At 39.7% G+C, this 18,562-nt stretch overlaps 1 protein-coding gene across 1 annotated transcript in view; it reads right to left on the reverse strand.

Annotated features, from left to right (window-relative positions):
* Positions 1 to 18,562, reverse strand: part of gch2 (GTP cyclohydrolase 2) — a 45,873-nt gene that overhangs the window by 10,623 nt on the left and 16,688 nt on the right. Inside the window, exons 2-5 of the mRNA XM_072267047.1 lie at positions 9,769 to 9,878; positions 8,433 to 8,488; positions 2,411 to 2,442; positions 1,618 to 1,702 (exon numbers count right to left, since the gene is read on the reverse strand). Of these exons, the coding sequence (XP_072123148.1) occupies positions 1,618 to 1,702; positions 2,411 to 2,442; positions 8,433 to 8,488; positions 9,769 to 9,878 (283 nt within the window). The remainder of the gene's footprint in view (positions 1 to 1,617; positions 1,703 to 2,410; positions 2,443 to 8,432; positions 8,489 to 9,768; positions 9,879 to 18,562) is intronic.

Here is an 18,562-nt window from a genome sequence, read left to right on the forward strand (position 1 = left end):
CAATTCAGATGTTAGCAATTGAAATACTTCAGCATTTCAACAGAACCAAGTGCCGAAATCTAAGGTGAGCACCACACTATACAGCTTACAGTCAGCAATGACTATTCTAAACTGTGTTCCACCCAAAGCGCACAGCATGAATCATTACTTGTCACAAGCTGTGCTCTAATTTTGCCAACATATCTGAATTGCATAGACTATTTTCTAAATGGAGAAAAAAGTTAAAAATCTGAGGTGGGAGTCCTTGTGTGCATGATTCTCTAAAGGTTCATTTTCAGGTTGAGGCAGTGTTGAAGGAGGCAAATGCGATGCAAGCATTCATTTTGAGGGCACTGGAATATAAAAGCAAGGATGTAATGTTGAGGCTTTATGAGGCATTAGTGAGGCCTCACTTGGAGCAAAGTGAACCTCTTATCTAAGAAGGAATGTGCTGACATTGGAGAGAGTTCAAAGGAGGTTCAAATGGTTCTGGGAATGAAAGGCTAATCATATGAGTAGCATTTGATGGCTCTGGGCCTGTGCACACCAGAGATTAGAAGAATGGGGAGAGTGGGGTTGGGGAAGAAGATCTCATTAAAACCTATCGAATGTTGAAAGGCCTCAATTTAGTGAACATGGAAAGGATGTTTCCTGTGGTGGGGGAGTCTAAGACCACAGCCTCAGAACAGAGGGACAGCCATTTAGAATGGAGATGAGGGATTTCCTTAGTGAGAGGGTGATAGATCTGTGGAATTCTTTGCCACAGGTGGCTGTGGAGGCCAATTCATTGGGTATATTTAAGACAGAGGTTGATAGGTTCTTGATTAGTCAGGGCATTAAGGGATAGGGGGTGAAGGCAGGAAACTGGGTCAGAGAGGGAAATAGTTCAGCCATGATGAAATGGCAGAGCAGACTCAATGAGCCAAGTAATCTAATTCTGCTCCTATGTCTTATGGTCGTCTGGGATGCTGATGTTCATTTGGTATGTCTGTTGAAACCTTTTGTTGACAGAGTGCAGCGGCAATTCTAAAACCAATGTCGCTGCTTGCTACCTGGGTTGTTATCCTTGTATGACATGCCCTCTGATCAATCCAATAATACTGTTCCAAAAGTCAAAGAACTGTATTAATAGGAGTGTCAATATTTGCAAAGCTTTTGGTTTGTTTATCTTGCTCTGAGATAGGATTAAAGGCAACAACAAGTTACGTTGCTGAGCAACATCTTCACAAAGATTTTTCAAATCTTCCAAATAAGACTGCACTTGCAAGACATTTTGCTCTTCTTGTACCAGGAAGCTTCTAATTAATGGTATTAAATCATTAATCTTCTTAATTTTATTATAATACTTCTGAACATTATCAATTCTAGTCACCGAAGCTTTCCCAGTAAGCTTTCTCAGTTCCTCCAGCAATTTGACCTTCAACATTGTGTATTACCATAATAAACGTGCAGCACAGATTACAATGCAAATAGAAAACAGATGCATGGCTCTACAAAATGCATTCAACACTTCTAAGCTATTTGATATAATTTTACAAACATCAAAATAATTTACTTTTTCAGTATACAACTCTGGCACCTCATAAAAGCAGGGTCACCATACAACGATATATGTGCCTTAATTAAGGGTGTGCTTACGTGGCTTCTATCACAACAGCTACTCCAGCTGGTTTCAAAGCCTCGGTGATGGCTACAGCAATTTGCTTGGTCAACCGTTCTTGAACTGCAATGAACAAATGTAGGAAAAGTTGTCAGTGCTCACCTCCAAGTAACGATTTTTTTTATCATTAATAAAGAGATTTATACATGTTGAATAGCTAAAGAATGAGTTAACTCATTTAGAACTACTAATGCAAGGGAAGATTTGAGCTGGATGTTGAAAACACATCAAAATTAATCTAAAAGTCTGTCATAAAGGCATTTATACATTTAAATCATATGTATGACCAGAGATCAGAAGGAAAATTTTCTCTGGTTCACTATGCATAAGTATGTCATAATCATAGCAACTTGTAAATATTGTATTTAAGGAAAGTTTTGATGTATACTATTTGGAAGAAGGGAATAGAAAGACAGAGAATGCATGTGAAAATTTGTTAACAAATTAGATTTGTTAGGATATTCAAGCTAAATTCTTGAATTGTCAACACATCTGTTCCTAATTGGCTAGTATACCTGGCATTACCAAATGAATATGTGAAACCATCAGGAAGGGATGTGTACTAGATAAATGATTGTTGACTCATGTCAAAAATTTAAAAAGTTCCCCTCTCCCCAACCCAAATGTTGCAAATTGGGTATGACTCCTGGCAATTTAAACTGAAATTATATTGATATGTTATGTCATGGACTTGAGAAGGAATTAAAGGCAATAATTTATGATAATTAGTAAAAGCACATTGAGGAAACAAAGAAAGTGAACTGATGGTACCTTGAAGTCTTCTACTGTAGATTTCAACAATTCTGTTAAGAAAAAAACAAGTATCCTCTTGTTACATTCTGGCATTGTGGATTATTAGTATTAATAATACTAAGTGCAAATGTAAAATAACCAAACCTCGGAGGCCATATTTCAGAGGGTTCACTGATAAAAACTGTATAGTTGTAAAAATTAAAATAAATGTTTATTTTAAAACTTGCAATATTAAAACAGGTTTTTCATCTTCAATCTCTCTCTAATGCAATCAGAGGTTCTCATCTGCTTCAATAAGACATCAGCCCTACCAGTTGTCAAGAAGAGCATGGTCAGCTCTCTCAATGAACATCAACCAGTTGCACTCACATCTACTATGATGAAATGATTTGAGAGGCTGGTCATAGCCAGAATTAACTCCCGCCTAAACAAGGACCCGAACCCGCTGAAATTTGCCTACTACCACAATAGATCTACAGCAGATGCAATCTCATCCTTTAGCCACCTGGACAACAGTAATATCTACATCAGGCTGCAGTTACAGCTCAGTGTTCAACACAATCATCCTCTTGGTACTAATCAACATGATTGCATCAATATGTTGGGCCCAGGATATGAGAGGCATGGATGGGTAGATGGTCAGACTGGAAATAGACAGGATGGAAATGTCAAATGTTAGATGACATAGCTTTAAGCTCAGGGGAAAATTTAAAGAATATTTGAGTCAAGTTTCTAAAAGACACAATGGTAGGTTCCTGGAATACACTGCCAGGGGAAGCTGTTGAAGTAATTGTGACAACTGTATTTGAGAGGCATCTAAAGGGGCACATGAACAGTCAGGGAATGGAGGGATTGAGACCATGTGCAGGCAGACGGGATTAATCAATTGGTATTGTGGTTGGCATAGCTATCACAGGTTGAAGAGCATGTTTGTGTTGTACTTGCCCATGTTCTATTATAACAACATTTACAGTACAATGTATCAAAAATCATTTTTAAAGAGAGTGATGAGTGCATGGAATGTGCTGCCAGTGCCGGTGGTAGAGGCAGATATGTTAGGGGCATTTAAGAAACTCCTAAATAGGCTCATGGATGATAGAGCTAAATCAAAGGAAAGCATTAGCTTGATGTTAGCAACAGGAATTCTGCAGATGCTGGAAATTCAAGCAACACACATCAAAGTTGCTGGTGAACGCAGCAGGCCAGGCAGCATCTGTAGGAAGAGGTGCAGTGGACGTTTCAGGCTGAGACCCTTCGTCAGGACTAACTGAAGGAAGAGTGAGTAAGGGATTTGAAAGTTGGAGGGGGGAGGGGGAGATCCAAAATGATAGGAGAAGACAGGAGGGGGAGGGATAGAGCCAAGAGCTGGACAGGTGATAGGCAAAAGGGGATACGAGAGGATCATGGGACAGGAGGTCCGGGAAGAAAGACAAGGGGGGGGACCCAGAGGATGGGCAACAGGTACATTCAGAGGGACAGAGGGAGAAAAAGGAGAGTGAGAGAAAGAATGTGTGCATAAAATAAGTAACAGATGGGGTACGAGGGGGAGGTGGGGCCTTAGCGGAAGTTAGAGAAGTCGATGTTCATGCCATCAGGTTGGAGGCTACCCAGACGGAATAGAGGAGGCCTCCTCTACTGTAAAGATGAAGTCACACTCAGGTTGGAGGAACAACACCTTATATTCCGTCTGGGTAGCCTCCAACCTGATGGCATGAACATCGACTTCTCTAACTTCCTCTAGGCCCCACCTCCCCCTTGTACCCCATCTGTTACTTATCTTTATGCACACATTCTTTCTCTCACTCTACTTTTTCTCCCTCTGTCCCTCTGAATGTACCTCTTGCCCATCCTCTGGGTCCCCCCCCCACCTCCTTGTCTTTCTTCCCGGACCTCCTGTCCCATGATCCTCTCGTATCCCCTTTTGCCAATCACCTGTCCAGCTCTTGGCTCCATCCCTCCCCCTCCTGTCTTCTCCTATCATTTTGGATCTCCCCCTCCCCATCCTACTTTCAAATCTCTTACTAGCTCTTCCTTCAGTTAGTCCTGACGAAGGGTCTCGGCCTGAAACGTCGACTGCACCTCTTCCTACAGATGCTGCCTGGCCTGCTGCGTTCACCAGCAACTTTGATGTGAGTAGCTTGATGTTAGAGTAGATTTAAAGGTCAGCACCACATCAATGGCTGAAAGGCCTGTACTATGCAATGTTCAATGTTCATCAATGACCTAATTTAAGAATTCCATGCAGACACTTATTTTTGACAATTTGTTTATATGCTTCCTCAAAACGTTGCAAGCCAAAAATCAATTCAAATAGTCCTGCAGCACTGAGAAACCATATCAGTTTGTCCACCTGAACCTGAGAATGCATACACAGGTTTCCTGTGCAAATCTAGAATATGTTCTAGGTGAAAATTGGTGGAGCTTACAATTGACTCAAAAGGTGAAAAAGGAAAATTCAAATAGAATTGAATCATTCCTCATATTGAAATATTACAAAATTATTAATGAGGGAGCATTAGTAATTGATTGTGAGAATAATTATTTGACACCTTGGATACATTTAGAATTGCTGCCTAATGATCAGTAAGACTGAATTGCAAGGCTCAGAAGGTCCTGTAGATTTGATAGCTTTTAGTTAAATGTTCTTGTGCAGAGAAACAATGAATATAAAATTCAGCTCTCTTCAGGCACAGAGACATTCCAAGTTGGCTTGAGGTTAGCCACTGGCATCTGGCTGCATATATTTGTACAGTAACAGTGCAATATCTTGTGCTCCAGAAAAATAAGCAAATCATTTCTATTCAGGTCACTTCCAAATTTGCCAGATGATTTGCCATCTGCTATCAATTTCACCTGGATAATTAAAAAGAGCAAGCTTTCATATGCTACATAACCTTTTGGATTTGAGTTCTAAATTGCTATGAACTCCCAATGAGAGACTCAAGAGAGAATATTAGAAACGTCTTTTTATTGAATGGACACATATTCAATTCAGCTCTAAATTACCTCATTTTTCTCCTACCTCAATGTTATTTGCTAATTGATAAGACACCTAAAGGCACTCTCACTAAATTTCATTTACTAATCATTTCAGGTTAACAAGACAACAGGAAATGAAGGTGAAATGCAATGAACAGAATTAACACTGAAACACAACTCTTTCTTCATCACTGCAACATTAAAAATCTTCATCTAAAATGCTAAAGTCGAAACATTTGTGATGATCACTTGTCACCTAAACAGAAAAGCTCCAAGCTCCTATAAATGAAGAAATTTGTTGAATGTGTACGAGATGGCTTTTTAGAGCAGCTCGTGCTTGAGCCTACTCAGGGAAAGGCTATCTTAGATTGGGTGTTGTGTAATAGCCCAGACCTTACTAGGCAGCATAACGTAAAGGAACCCTTAGGAGGCAGTAATCATAATATGATTGAATTTATACTGCAGTTTGAGAGGGAGAAGCACAACTCACATGTATCAGTATCGCAATGGAATAAAGGGAATTACAGTGGCATGAGAGAGGAGCTTGCCCAGGTGGATTGGAGGAGGATGCTGGCAGGGATGATGACAGAGCACAGATGGCTGAAGTATCTGGGAATAGTTCACAAGGAGCAGGATAGATATGTCCCACAGAGGAAGAAGTTCTCAAATGGCAGGAGTAGGCAACAGTGGCTGACAAAGGAAGTTAAGGACTGCATAAAAGCCAAGGAAAGGGCATATAAGGTAGCAAAAGTTAGTGGGAAGTTGAATGACTGGGAAGCTTTAAAATCCAACAAGAGGCAGCAAAAAAAAAAAGCTATAAGATGGGAAAAGATGAAATAACAGGGCAGACTAGCCAATAATATCAAACAGGACACCAAAGGTTTTTTTCAGTTATATAAAGAGTAAAAGGGAGGTGAGAGTTGATAATGGACCACTGGAAAATGATGCTGATGAGGCAGTAATAGAGGACAAAGACATATCAGATGAACTTAATAGGTACTTTATAAGACCATAAATATTGGAGTAGAATTAGGCTATTCAGCCCATGAGGTCTGCTCTGCCATTCTATCATGGCTGATCCTGGATCCCACTCAACCCCATACACCTGCCTTCTTGTTATATCCTTGGATGCCCTGACTGGTCAAGAAACTATCAACTTCGGCCTTAAATATATTTATGGACTTGGCCTCTGGGGCAGAGCATTCCACAGATTTACTACTCTCTGGCTAAAAAAAATCTTCCTTACCTCTTTTCTAAAGGGTTGGCCCTCAATTTTGAGGCTGTGCCCTCTAATCCTGGATACCCCCACCATAGAAAACATCCTCTCCACATCCATATTATCTAGTTCTTTCAACATTCAGTAGGTTTCAATGAGATCCCCCTGCATTCTGCTAAATTCCAGTGAGTACAGACCTAAAGCTGCTAAACACTCCTCATATGTTAACCCCATCATTCCCAGAAACATCCTTGTGAACCTCCTCCAGACTCTCTCCAATGACAACACATCCTTGTGAGATATGGGACCCAAAACTGCTGACAATACTCCAAGTGTGGCGTGACTGGTATCTTACAAAGGCTCAGCATTATGTCCTTGCTTTTATATTCTATTTCCCTTGACATAAATGTCAGCATTGCATTTGCCTTCCTTACCACAGATTCAACCTGTAAATTAACCTTCTGGGAGTCATGTACAAGGACTCCCAACTCCCTCTGCACCTCTGATGGTTGAACCTTCTCCCCATTTAGATAATAGTCTGCACTATTGTTTCTTTTACCAAAATGCATTATCATACATTTCCCAACACTGTATGCCATTTGCTTCTTTTTTTGCCTATTCTTCCAATTGGTCCAAGTCCTGCTGAAATCACATTGCTTCCTCAGCACTACCTACCCCTCTACCAATCTTCGTATCATCTGCAAACTTTGCCACAAAGCCATCAATTCCTTATCTAAGACACTGGCAAACAATGTGATAAGTAGTGGTCTCAATACTGACCCCTGAGGAATACCACTAGTTACTGGCAGACAACCAGAAAAGGCACCTTTTATTCCCACTCGATGCCTCCTGCCTGTCAGCCATTCCATTATCTATGCAGTATCTTTCCTGTAACGCCATAAGATTTTACCTTAGAAGGACTAGATAGGGTGGATGTGGAGAGGATGTTTCCTCTGGTGGGGGTATCCAGAACTGCAGGGCACAGCCTCAAAATTCAGAACAGTGGCAAGGAGGAATTTTTTTGAATGGCCCAATTTTGCTGCTGTCTTATGGTCTAAACCAAACTACTGTCAGGGATTGGGCATGTGCAAAGAGTGGAAGTAGCTGATCCTCTTAACTTTACCTAATTTCATCCTTTATGTCAGTTAGTTTGCTGCAGAAATGGCAGGGGAAAATGACCAATTACTTTACTTTGTTCCAACACAGTTCTTGGTTCAGAGAGTAATGTCTAATCATATAGTTTGTTTCCATAATCTTAATACATAATATGGATCACTCTTCCCCATGAGCCAAATCCCATTTAACCTCATTTAACAAGATTCAGCATTTTTCTAATATTGATGCAAATCCAGACAATGGAGAACAAGAAAAACTAAACCAGAAAGTCACCTGACCTCTTACGAATGCTTCACCCTTGGAGAGCAAAATGGCAGATTTTAAAAACTTAGCACCACTTTCCTTCATTAATCGGTTGTCCTTCAATTTTTTTTTAATATTCAAAAAGCTATCAATTGTTGAAGTGCCAAATTCATAGCAGATTGGAGCAAGTCAAGCAGAGAAAGAAACAAAGCAATAAAGTACAGGGTTTATCTTTACATTGCCAGAGGAATCACCTCAAACACTGGTGAATGTAGAGGCCTCTGTAATGATATAAGGTCTCAAGTTTCAATCACTATGCATTTGCCTTGTACTGCATTTGTAATTTGGTGTTCTGTCATACACATTATTTCAAACCTCCTGTTAGATTTTACATAATTTTCTTATGCAAAAAGGATAGTTGTGAATAAACTAATGTAATGAAAAGCTTAAACTTAATGTGAGAAATTTGATTTACAGTTTACTTACCTTGCTAGTTTGCTTAGTCCAACCACCTTTTTATTTGGTAGGTAACCTATGTGTACCTGCAAGTGAGAAATAAATAAGAATAGGAAAAAGAGCTGCACATTGCTTTGCCCTCAATTAATTTAAAATGGTATTATATTCTTGCTGTAGCAAGGCTGAAAAAAGCTTTTCCATTGGCTAAAAGAGTGATACAAAATGACAAAACTGCATGAAAAGGCAAAATATTACTGTGACTAGTAATTGGTGAGGATACAGACAACGGCATCAAAGACTACGGGGAGAAGGCCAGGGAGTGGGGGTGAGGAGGAGAAAAATGGATCAGCCATGATTGAATGGCGGAACAGACTTGGTGGGTCAAATGGCCTAATTCTGCTCCTATGTTTTATGGTCTCATTACGCAAGCACATAAAAATGCAAAATACTACTGATGATCAAACATTAATTAAAATAGATAATTCTGGAAATACTTAGAACAGGAAGGATATGTAACAATTGGAAGTGAGCAGCATTCCAATTCAATAATTCTTGATTCAACCAGTTAAGTAATAGATCCATGGCATGTTATATTTGATTCTTGTTTACATAGAAATATTTCAGATCACCCACTGTACAGGCAATTGTGATGTTGGAGAGAATAAACATATTCACAAGTTATTGAGGTTTGATGGCTCAAGGTATTTTTTCATGACTGGGTTGTTCTTTAGAGACGTTTATTAAACTCTGATTTTATTTAAAGTTTTATGCTTCAGAGGTATTTAACCATCAGTTTGTCTTCTTCATATTGTACAGGAATTCAAGCAATTTTTGGGGTAAGAATATAATTCTACTAAGAGAAAATATGCACAGAGCTGAAATCAGAATAGTTTTGTTTCATTTCATCACCATACTTTGGGACGGAGTTCTGGTCCATGGTATGGTTTCACAGAGTATAGATACACAAGGATACATTCTACCCCATAAAGATAGGAAGCTTTTCCATGAAAGCCGAAGATTAAAGGATTCAAAATTGCCAAAACTTTGATAAAAGTTAAGATTATTTTCACTAGTTGACCAGAAAGTTACCTTACAAATAAAAAAAATCAATTCAGTAAAATAACTGATTTTTGTTAAGCAAAATTCTTGGGATATTAAATGAATTCCCCAGCAGAAACAACAGTGTAAAGAGAATGCATATCAACTATATTGATATATTTATTAATATTTGCAAAAGGTTACAAAATGAAGGAACTGTGAATAATTCCAAAAGCTAATGATGCTCCAAATGCCTTTGCCTTGTGCTTTTACCAGTATATTGAGGACCATATTCACTGATTGTAGATTTTTTAAACTGTATACTGACCTTGCCAAAAAATGGAACTAAATGATGTTCACAAAGTGAAAACATTTCGATACCCTTCACAATAACTACTTCATCGTGGTCCTCATCAAAGACAGCATCATTCAATATGTCTGAAAAAGATGAGAGAATATGTACTGGAAAGATGTTGATGCTAAATGATGATAACATTTCTGAAAAAGAACCTTATCCTTTCAGCTACAAATTGTCATGCTGGTGACATGTTATACTGAATAAGAAAAATTACAAATTCAAACTTAGTTGTAAAACAAACTCCAGGTTTAACTACATCATTGCGAATCTCAATTACTCTTTAGGTTCTTTCTTTTACCAGGGTGGACAGTTGAGGAAGTTTGGTGTGGGCTCCCAAATCCAAAGAACTTTCTGCAGGGGCACAATTGAGAGCATCCTGTCTGGCTGCATCACTACCTGGTAATGGGAACTGTACCTCCCTTAATTACAGGACTCTGCAGAGAGTGATGCAGACAGCCCAGTGCATCTGTAGATGTGAACTTCCCATGATTCAGGCATTTACAAGGACAGGTGTGTAAAAAAGACCCAAAGGATCATTGGGGACCTGAGTCACCCCAACCACAAACTGTTCCAGCTGCTACCATCCGGGAAACAGTACCGCAGCATAAAAGCCAGGACCAACAGGCTCTGGGACAGCTTCTTCCACCAGGCCATCAGACTGATTAACTCACGCTGATTTGAGTGTACTCTATATTACAATGACTGTTCTATTTATTAAAAATTGCTATGATTGTACATTGCACATTTAGATGGAAACGTAACGTAATGCTTTTTATTTCTCGTGTCTGTGAAGGATGTAAGAAATACAGTCAATTCAATTCAACCAAAGAGCCATCTGATTCTTCCTTGATTTGACATTTAAATTGCCTTCATTCAATACCACCACTTTCCTCTGTTGACTGAACGGGTTCTCAGATTAAAAATAGAAACTGCAGATACTGTAAATCTGAAATAAAAATAGGAAAGGGTACAGACACTCAGCAGGCGAGGCACCATCTACAGAAGAAAAATAAATGTACATATCAAAGCAATTTTCTGTTTCTAGTTTTTCTTCAAAAAGAGCCATTTTTTCTTTGATTCCTCCAAATTTATATTACTGGCTGTGGTAATGTTTGTTGATCTTAGGTATATTCACAGTCACATCCACATGACAACGACTCTTCCAATGTATCTAATTAAGTCTTCCTTTTCAGCTCAGTCAAGGATCCTTCTCCACTGTACCGCTTGTCCATGTCTATTTCACCTCCTGTACAACTGCTCCCATCCTTTCTCTTCTGAGAACCATCAGGATAGGGTTCACTTCATCTTTGCCTGCTTCCAACGGTGAAACATCTAATACCAGAGGGCACGCATTTAAGTTAAAGCAGGTAATTTTAAAGGAGACAATGAAGATGCAAGTTATATATATTACAGACACAGAGTGTGGTGGGTGGCTGGAAGTTTCTGCCCGAGGTGGATGGTAGAGGCAGATATATTAGGAACTTTTAAGAGACATTTATAGTGAATTGGCACGTGAATATAAGGAAAATAGAAAGATATGGTCATTGTGTAGGCATAAGTGATTAGTTTAGTTGGCCATTTGATTACTAATTTATTTGGTTTGAAGAAATATCAAGGATAGACAAAGGAGAATCGGTTGATATTGTGTACTTGGAGTTTCAGATGGCCTTTGACAAGGTGCTGCACATAAGGCTGCTTAACAAGCAGGAATTACAGGAAATCTGTATTGAATCCAAAGTAGGAAAAGTGCTGACTCAATTAATTAGTTGATCTTCCTTGAGTGGTATTACAGGAAAACATGCTAGCATGGATAAAGCAGTGGCTGATCGGCAGGATGCAAAGAATGGGAATAAAGGGAGCCTTTTCTGGCTGGCTGCCAGTGACTACTGGCATTCCACAGGGTCTGTGTTGGGACCAATTCTTCCTACATTTTATGTCAATGATGTCGATGATGGAATTGATGGCTTTGTTGCAAAGTTGGCAGACGATATGAAGATAGGTGGAGGGGCAGGTAGTTTTGAGAAATAGAGAGGCTGCAGAAGTACCCAGACAGATTCGGAGAATAGGCAAAGAAATGGCAGATGGAATACAGCATTGGGAATTGCATGGTCATGCACTTTGGTAGAAGAAATGAAAGGGTTGATTATTTTCTAAATAAAAAATAATAAAATCTGAGGTGCTTTCGGACTTGGGAGACCTTATGCAGGATTCCCTAAAGCTTAATTTTAAGGCTGAGTCTGTGGCAGACATCCCACCCTGCAAAAACTCATTTCAGGGAGGTAGTACCATCAATTTGCAGGAGACTCCCAGAACTTCCAGGAGAGGTGGGATGTCTGCAATAGAGTAGCTCCTTAGCAGCCAGCCAGCTAGTTTAAGCTATGCTAATGAATGAATGACACCTGTTAAACTCACCTCAACATGTCTTTTACAGTCTTAACCCACCATGGGCAATAGAAAAGTCACTGTTGCAAATGGAGCGAGCAACACTGCCATTATTTTTGACCTCCATTAGGCAGGGGTACACCTTAGGGTAGTCTGGGGTGACATACGTTTTATATTTTCTTTTTTTGGAACACTCTGCCATGGCACTCTCTCTCTCTCTCTCTCTCTCTCTCTCTCTCTCTCTCTCTCTCTCTCGCTCGCATGCTCGCTCTCACGCTCTCTCTCTCGCTGTCTCTCATGCTCTCTTTTGCTCTCTCTCTTGCTCTTAAAAAATTGATTTCCGGGATATTATATATAATTTGCAGGTATCAAGGAGCCAGTATTAATATGCGGGAGACTCCTGGAATTTCCGGGAGAGGTGGGATGTCTGGTCTGTGGTTAGGAAGGCAAATGCAAAGTTAGCATTCATTTCAAGAGGACAAGAATACAAAAGCAAGGATGTAATGTTGAGACTTTATAAAGCACTAGTGAGGACTCATGGAGTACTGTGAGCAGATTTGGACCTCATCTTAGAAAGAATGTGCTGAAAATGGATAGGGTTCAAAGGAGTTTCACGAAAATGATTGCAGGATTGAATGGCTTGTCATATGAAGAGTGTTTGATGGCTCTGGGCCTGTATTCACTAGAATTCAGAAGAATGAGGGGTGACCTCACTGAAACCTATTGAATGGTGAAAGGCCTTGATAGAGTGGAGGTTTCCTATGGTGGGAGAGTCTAAGACCAGATGTCACAGCCTCAGAATAGAGGGGAGTTCTTTTAGAATGGAGGTGAGGAGGAATTTCTTTAGTCAGAGAATGTAAATCTGTGGAATTCTTTGCCACAGGCAACTGTGAAGGCCAAGTCTTTGTATATTTAAGGCAGTGTTTTATAGATTCTTGATTGGTCAGGACAAAGGGATAACAGGGAGATTGAGGCTAAGAGGAAAATTGGATCAGCCATGGTGAAATGGCAGAGCAGACTCGATGGGCCAAATGGCCTTATTCTCCTCCTATAGCTTGTGGTCTTATGGCTTGGCACAACATTGTGGGCTGAAGGTCTGATTCTTTGCAGTCCAAAACAGTGACTTAGTAGCAAAGGGTTCAGTTTTGAGATCTCTGCAGTGCTGGAGACCACATTAGGAGTTTGATGATTGCTTTGAGGTGCACCTATTTTCTTTGAAATTTATGAACCTAATGCCAGTCACTTATCACATTAATCTCTTACCCTCTGCAATCTCAGATTCTACATTCCTCTGATGAACACTCAAGGAAGATCAACTAATTAATTGAGTCAGCATTTTTCCTACTTCTGGATTCAGTACAGGTTTCAAAAGTTTTACCTTTTCTCCAAAAACTTCCTGTAATGATTCTGCTATTTTTTATGTCATGGTCTTAGATCTGTCTTATTACCATCCTCATTTGACATGCACCACCTGTTGAATCAATTCATTTCTCACCATTCTTAACGCCTTGTGTTCTTCGCTCCCCTCTACTTGATTCAAATCTTTATAGTGTTAACTATTCCTCACTTTTCACATCTGCTCCCTAACTAGAGTTTTTTTTCCAGTATTTCTTGTTTTTATTTCAAATATCAGCTTGCATTAGATACAACCTTTATTAAACATTCCTCAGTACACTTAATACAAGCTAGTTTCAACGGGTCATTTTCAACGCACGATCAGATCTCATTAAAAAAAAAACTTGAACTAATAAACTCCAAGTACAGACATTGCACAGTCTTGGCACTAAACCAAACACTCAGATGATAATGAAATATTGTAGTACAAACCATGAGTAAAATAATGATAGGGTATCTATATTTAAACAAAATTACACAACAACCTAATTTGTTGGCATCTTGCATACTCCTTGAAAATATTGATACTTGTTTACATGTTATTATCATGTTAGCAAGCAGACACATAAAACGTTAGTTGGAATTGAACTTCTAGGCTTAATCTTCATTAACAGTTTTGATCAATGTGTTTGCAAAATTTTTGATGAATTCTTATAAGTCTTCCAGATGCTTGCTGGCAGTTTTGGTAGGGAGCATAACTGGAATAAAAAGCCTTAAGAAATCAGTTTCCTATTTCTCAAATAATGTTTAAAGGGATCTTGATGAAGATTCTCCTGAAAAATCTGAATGCAGCATTAAAAGAGGGGAAGATGCTGCTCCTGTATTTAGCTCCTTTACAGCAAATAGATCATTTTAAAGTTACAATTGTTGCAATGTTGGAATATCCAATTTGAGCTCAAGATCCCACAAACCGCAATGCGGTAATGATCTAATAATTTGCTTTGACTGAAAATAATCGAGAGATAATTATCAGCTAGGACACTGGCAGTATAAGAAAATGCCGATAACACGCAGCAGGTCAGGCACAACTCTGGAAAGAACACAAGGTTTAAATGCTGTCATGGGATCTATTATGCACATCTAAGAAAATAAAATGGAATTTGTTCATTGTCTCATCCAAAAGGAATAGCATTTCCAAAAACTGTGCACCTCTTTGTAAATGCAATGGATATTAGCCATAATTTTTGTACTGTGGTCTCCGAAGTGGGAATTGAACAGCAGACTTGAACAGAGATCTCTCAGCTATAAGCATCACTAACCTAGCTTGTTCTGTACAAGTTCTAACAACACAGATGGATTGAAAAACAAGTAAAGAACTTGTATAATTACCGAGGTTAAATAACTTCTCTTTTCAAACTTAGTCTGAAAAGAAAAGTTAAATCACAGGTGGTTTTAAAACTTAATGGTACCAGCAAAGACTACAACACTATAGATGGTCATCAAAATATTCCATGTAATATTAACCAAAACTTTGTGGTTGATCTCTCTTTTTTTAAACAAACTGTCATAGTATCAAAAAAAACTGTTATAGTATCAGAGCAAAAAAAATGTTTGACACTTTTTCCAGTATGAATGGCAGCCAGATTCTGAGCTCATATCACTTCATATGTACATCTAGTAGCAATACCTGCACTGTGAAACACAAGCTACTTGCAAGTTACCATCCACTTTGCTCCAATCCTCCATAAGCTCCATTGTACTGCTGGCTCAAGACAGATTCTACACTCAAACCTCCATCAATAAATTAGGGACATATCCATTCAAATGGATTTTTTTTATTGTTATATTAAATTTCTTAATTGCAATCCATTTCAGAAGACGAAAACTTATAAGTATATAGGCTCAGCTCTTCCAATTTTAATAATCAGTATTTTTGAATAACCTTTTCAAACCTCATCCATCCTTACAAAAATCCCACTGCTTATCAAAAAAAGCTGTGTGTTATGGCACTAATGTCTCATACACTTAACAGACACTTGTTGTCTTAGGTTTAACAACAGCATTACCTAGTGCAACAACTGATGTAGAAAGACCAAGCATCCCTTATATTACTACTATAGTTGCCACATTAGAAATCTGTTCCAGATTGTTGTCAGAAAATCGTGCTGTTGTGTGTTAAATTTTGTAAAAATATTAGATGAAAGTCTGAACAATTCCAACTGGCACTTTAACTCTTGGTGAGCTCACAGTGTCTGCACAAGTTAAACATTGTAGATTTGTTAAATGTTTGTTAATAGTGGCTAGATTGTTTCTTGGCCTCAAGGCACCAATAGCATGAGAATAAAAGACCAAAGAGTTTATCTATCTCTGTGTGTCTGGCTAAACTTGTGGATTGAACTCCTATTTTTGAGGCACCTTTCGCTCGGTTCTTGGGACTTTGTCTAGACAGAGGAATCGTGATCATTGCTACCTAGGACGGACCCAGGGTGATTTCATGAGTTGGAATTCAGAGTTTATCTGCTAATCAAGTCGCCTGATTGCAGCACCATCAAGTGGAGACTACAAATCATGACCCCTGAAATCTTTGTAGCTTACTACATAGTATTTTGTGTCATTTATTTGTATTTTCTATTTAATGATAATAAATTAGACTCAAGTTACTTTGTTGTGCTTGTACACTTATTATCACATCTCCTGGATGCTTGAATTGGCTTGGGTCTTTTGGGTCTGATATATCAGCTCAGTACAACAATGAACTGAAGAAATGAGTCTGTATTTAGTTTATCACGAAACAGTGATATGTCCATTGTGATCGATAATTACTGACAATATTAATAGTTATTCATTTTAAAGGCAGACACCAAGTAGTGGGATTCCATAGCAAAACATTGTATACTGAAGAATCCCATTTCTATGAAAAAAAAATGAGACAAATAGAAATTCAGGACATCTCATATGGATTTTGAAGCCTGCAATTTTCATTACAGGCTCCTCTAAGTGTCTAACACATCCTGTTGCAACTTCTGAGGCTCTCATTCATGTTGGGGTGATTTTACTACCTATAGCCCAGCAGTAGAAGGTGGCTTCCAATGCACCTGGAAGATGTGCTTCCACACAGTTGAAGTGGTGCCTCTAAGGATATCCTAGGCAGGCTGGAGTGGCAATAGAACATAGAACATAGAATAGAACAGCACAGTACAGGCCCTTCGGCCCACAGTGTTGTGCCAACCCTCAAACCCTGCCTCCCATATAAGCCCCCACCTTAATTTCCTCCATATACCTGTCTAGTAGTCTCTTAAACTTCACTAGTGTATCTGCCTCCACCACTGACTCAGGCAGTGCATTCCACGCACCAACCACTCTCTCAGTTAAAAACCTTCCTCTAATATCCCCCTTGAACTTCCCACCCCTTACCTTAAAGCCATGTCCTCTTGTATTGAGCAGTGGTGCCCTGGGGAAGAGGTGCTGGTGGTCCACTCTATCTATTCCTCTTATTATCTTGTACACCTCTATCATGTCTCCTCTCATCCTCCTTCTCTCCAAAGAGTAAAGCCCTAGCTCCCTTAATCTCTGATCATAATGCATACTCTCTAAACCAGGCAGCATCCTGGTAAATCTCCTCTGTACCCTTTCCAATGCTTCCACATCCTTCCTATAGTGAGGTGACCAGAACTGGACACAGTACTCCAAGTGTGGCCTAACCAGAGTTTTATAGAGCTGCATCATTACATCGCAACTCTTAAACTCTATCCCTCGACTTATGAAAGCTAACACCCCATAAGCTTTCTTAACTACCCTACCCACCTGTGAGGCAACTTTCAGGGGTCTGTGGACATGTACCCCGAGATCCCTCTGCTCCTCCACACTACCAAGTATCCTGCCATTTACTTTGTACTCTGCCTTGGAGTTTGTCCTTCCAAAGTGTACCACCTCACACTTCTCCGGGTTGAACTCCATCTGCCAGTTCTCAGCCCACTTCTGCATCCTATCAATGTCTCTCTGCAATCTTTGACAATCCTCTACACTATCTACAACACCACCAACCTTTGTGTCATCTGCAAACTTGCCAACCCACCCTTCTACCCCCATATCCAGGTCGTTAATAAAAATCACGAAAAGTAGAGGTCCCAGAACAGATCCTTGTGGGACACCACGAGTCACAATCCTCCAATCTGAATGTACTCCCTCCACCACTACCCTCTGCCTTCTGCAGGCAAGCCAATTTTGAATCCACCTGGCCAAACTTCCCTGGATCCCATGCCTTCTGACTTTCTGAATAAGCCTACCGTGTGGAACCTTGTCAAATGCCTTACTAAAATCCATATAGATCACATCCACTGCACTACCCTCATCTATATGCCTGGTCACCTCCTCAAAGAACTCTATCAGGCTTGTTAGACACGATCTGCCCTTCACAAAGCCATGCTGACTGTCCCTGAACAGACCATGATTCTCCAAATGCCCATGGATCCTATCTCTAAGAACCTTTTCCAACAGCTTTCCCACCACAGACGTAAGGCTCACTGGTCTATAACTATCCAGACTATCCCCACTACCTTTTTTGAACAAGGGGACAACATTCGCCTCCCTCCAATCCTCCGGTACCATTCCCGTGGACAACGAGGACATAAAGATCTTAGCCAGAGGCTCAGCAATCTCTTCTCTCGCCTCGTGGAGCAGCCTGGGGAATATTCCGTCAGGCCCCAGGGACTTATCCATCCTAATGTATTTTAACAACTCCAACACCTCCTCTCCCTTAATATCAACATGCTCCAGAACATCAGCCTCACTCAATAGGGCTCAAGTGTCTACCCCGTAATTACTGAATTCATGACCAGCCACCTGAACACCAATGTGACGGCCTCAACTTTACACTGTGCATACATTTCAAACATCACCCCTCACTCACTCTCCAATATACTATCACAGCCAATAATGTCAAAAAAAAACTTTGCCAGGGCCTCAACAATGCTCCTCAATGCCACATTAAATCATCCAAGTTTATTTGCACCATTTCATTTGAGATTCAACAGTGCAGCTTCAACCG

Source organism: Mobula birostris, chromosome 8 (assembly GCF_030028105.1).
Source record: "Mobula birostris isolate sMobBir1 chromosome 8, sMobBir1.hap1, whole genome shotgun sequence".
In the NCBI taxonomy this organism is placed as follows: domain Eukaryota; kingdom Metazoa; phylum Chordata; class Chondrichthyes; order Myliobatiformes; family Myliobatidae; genus Mobula; species Mobula birostris.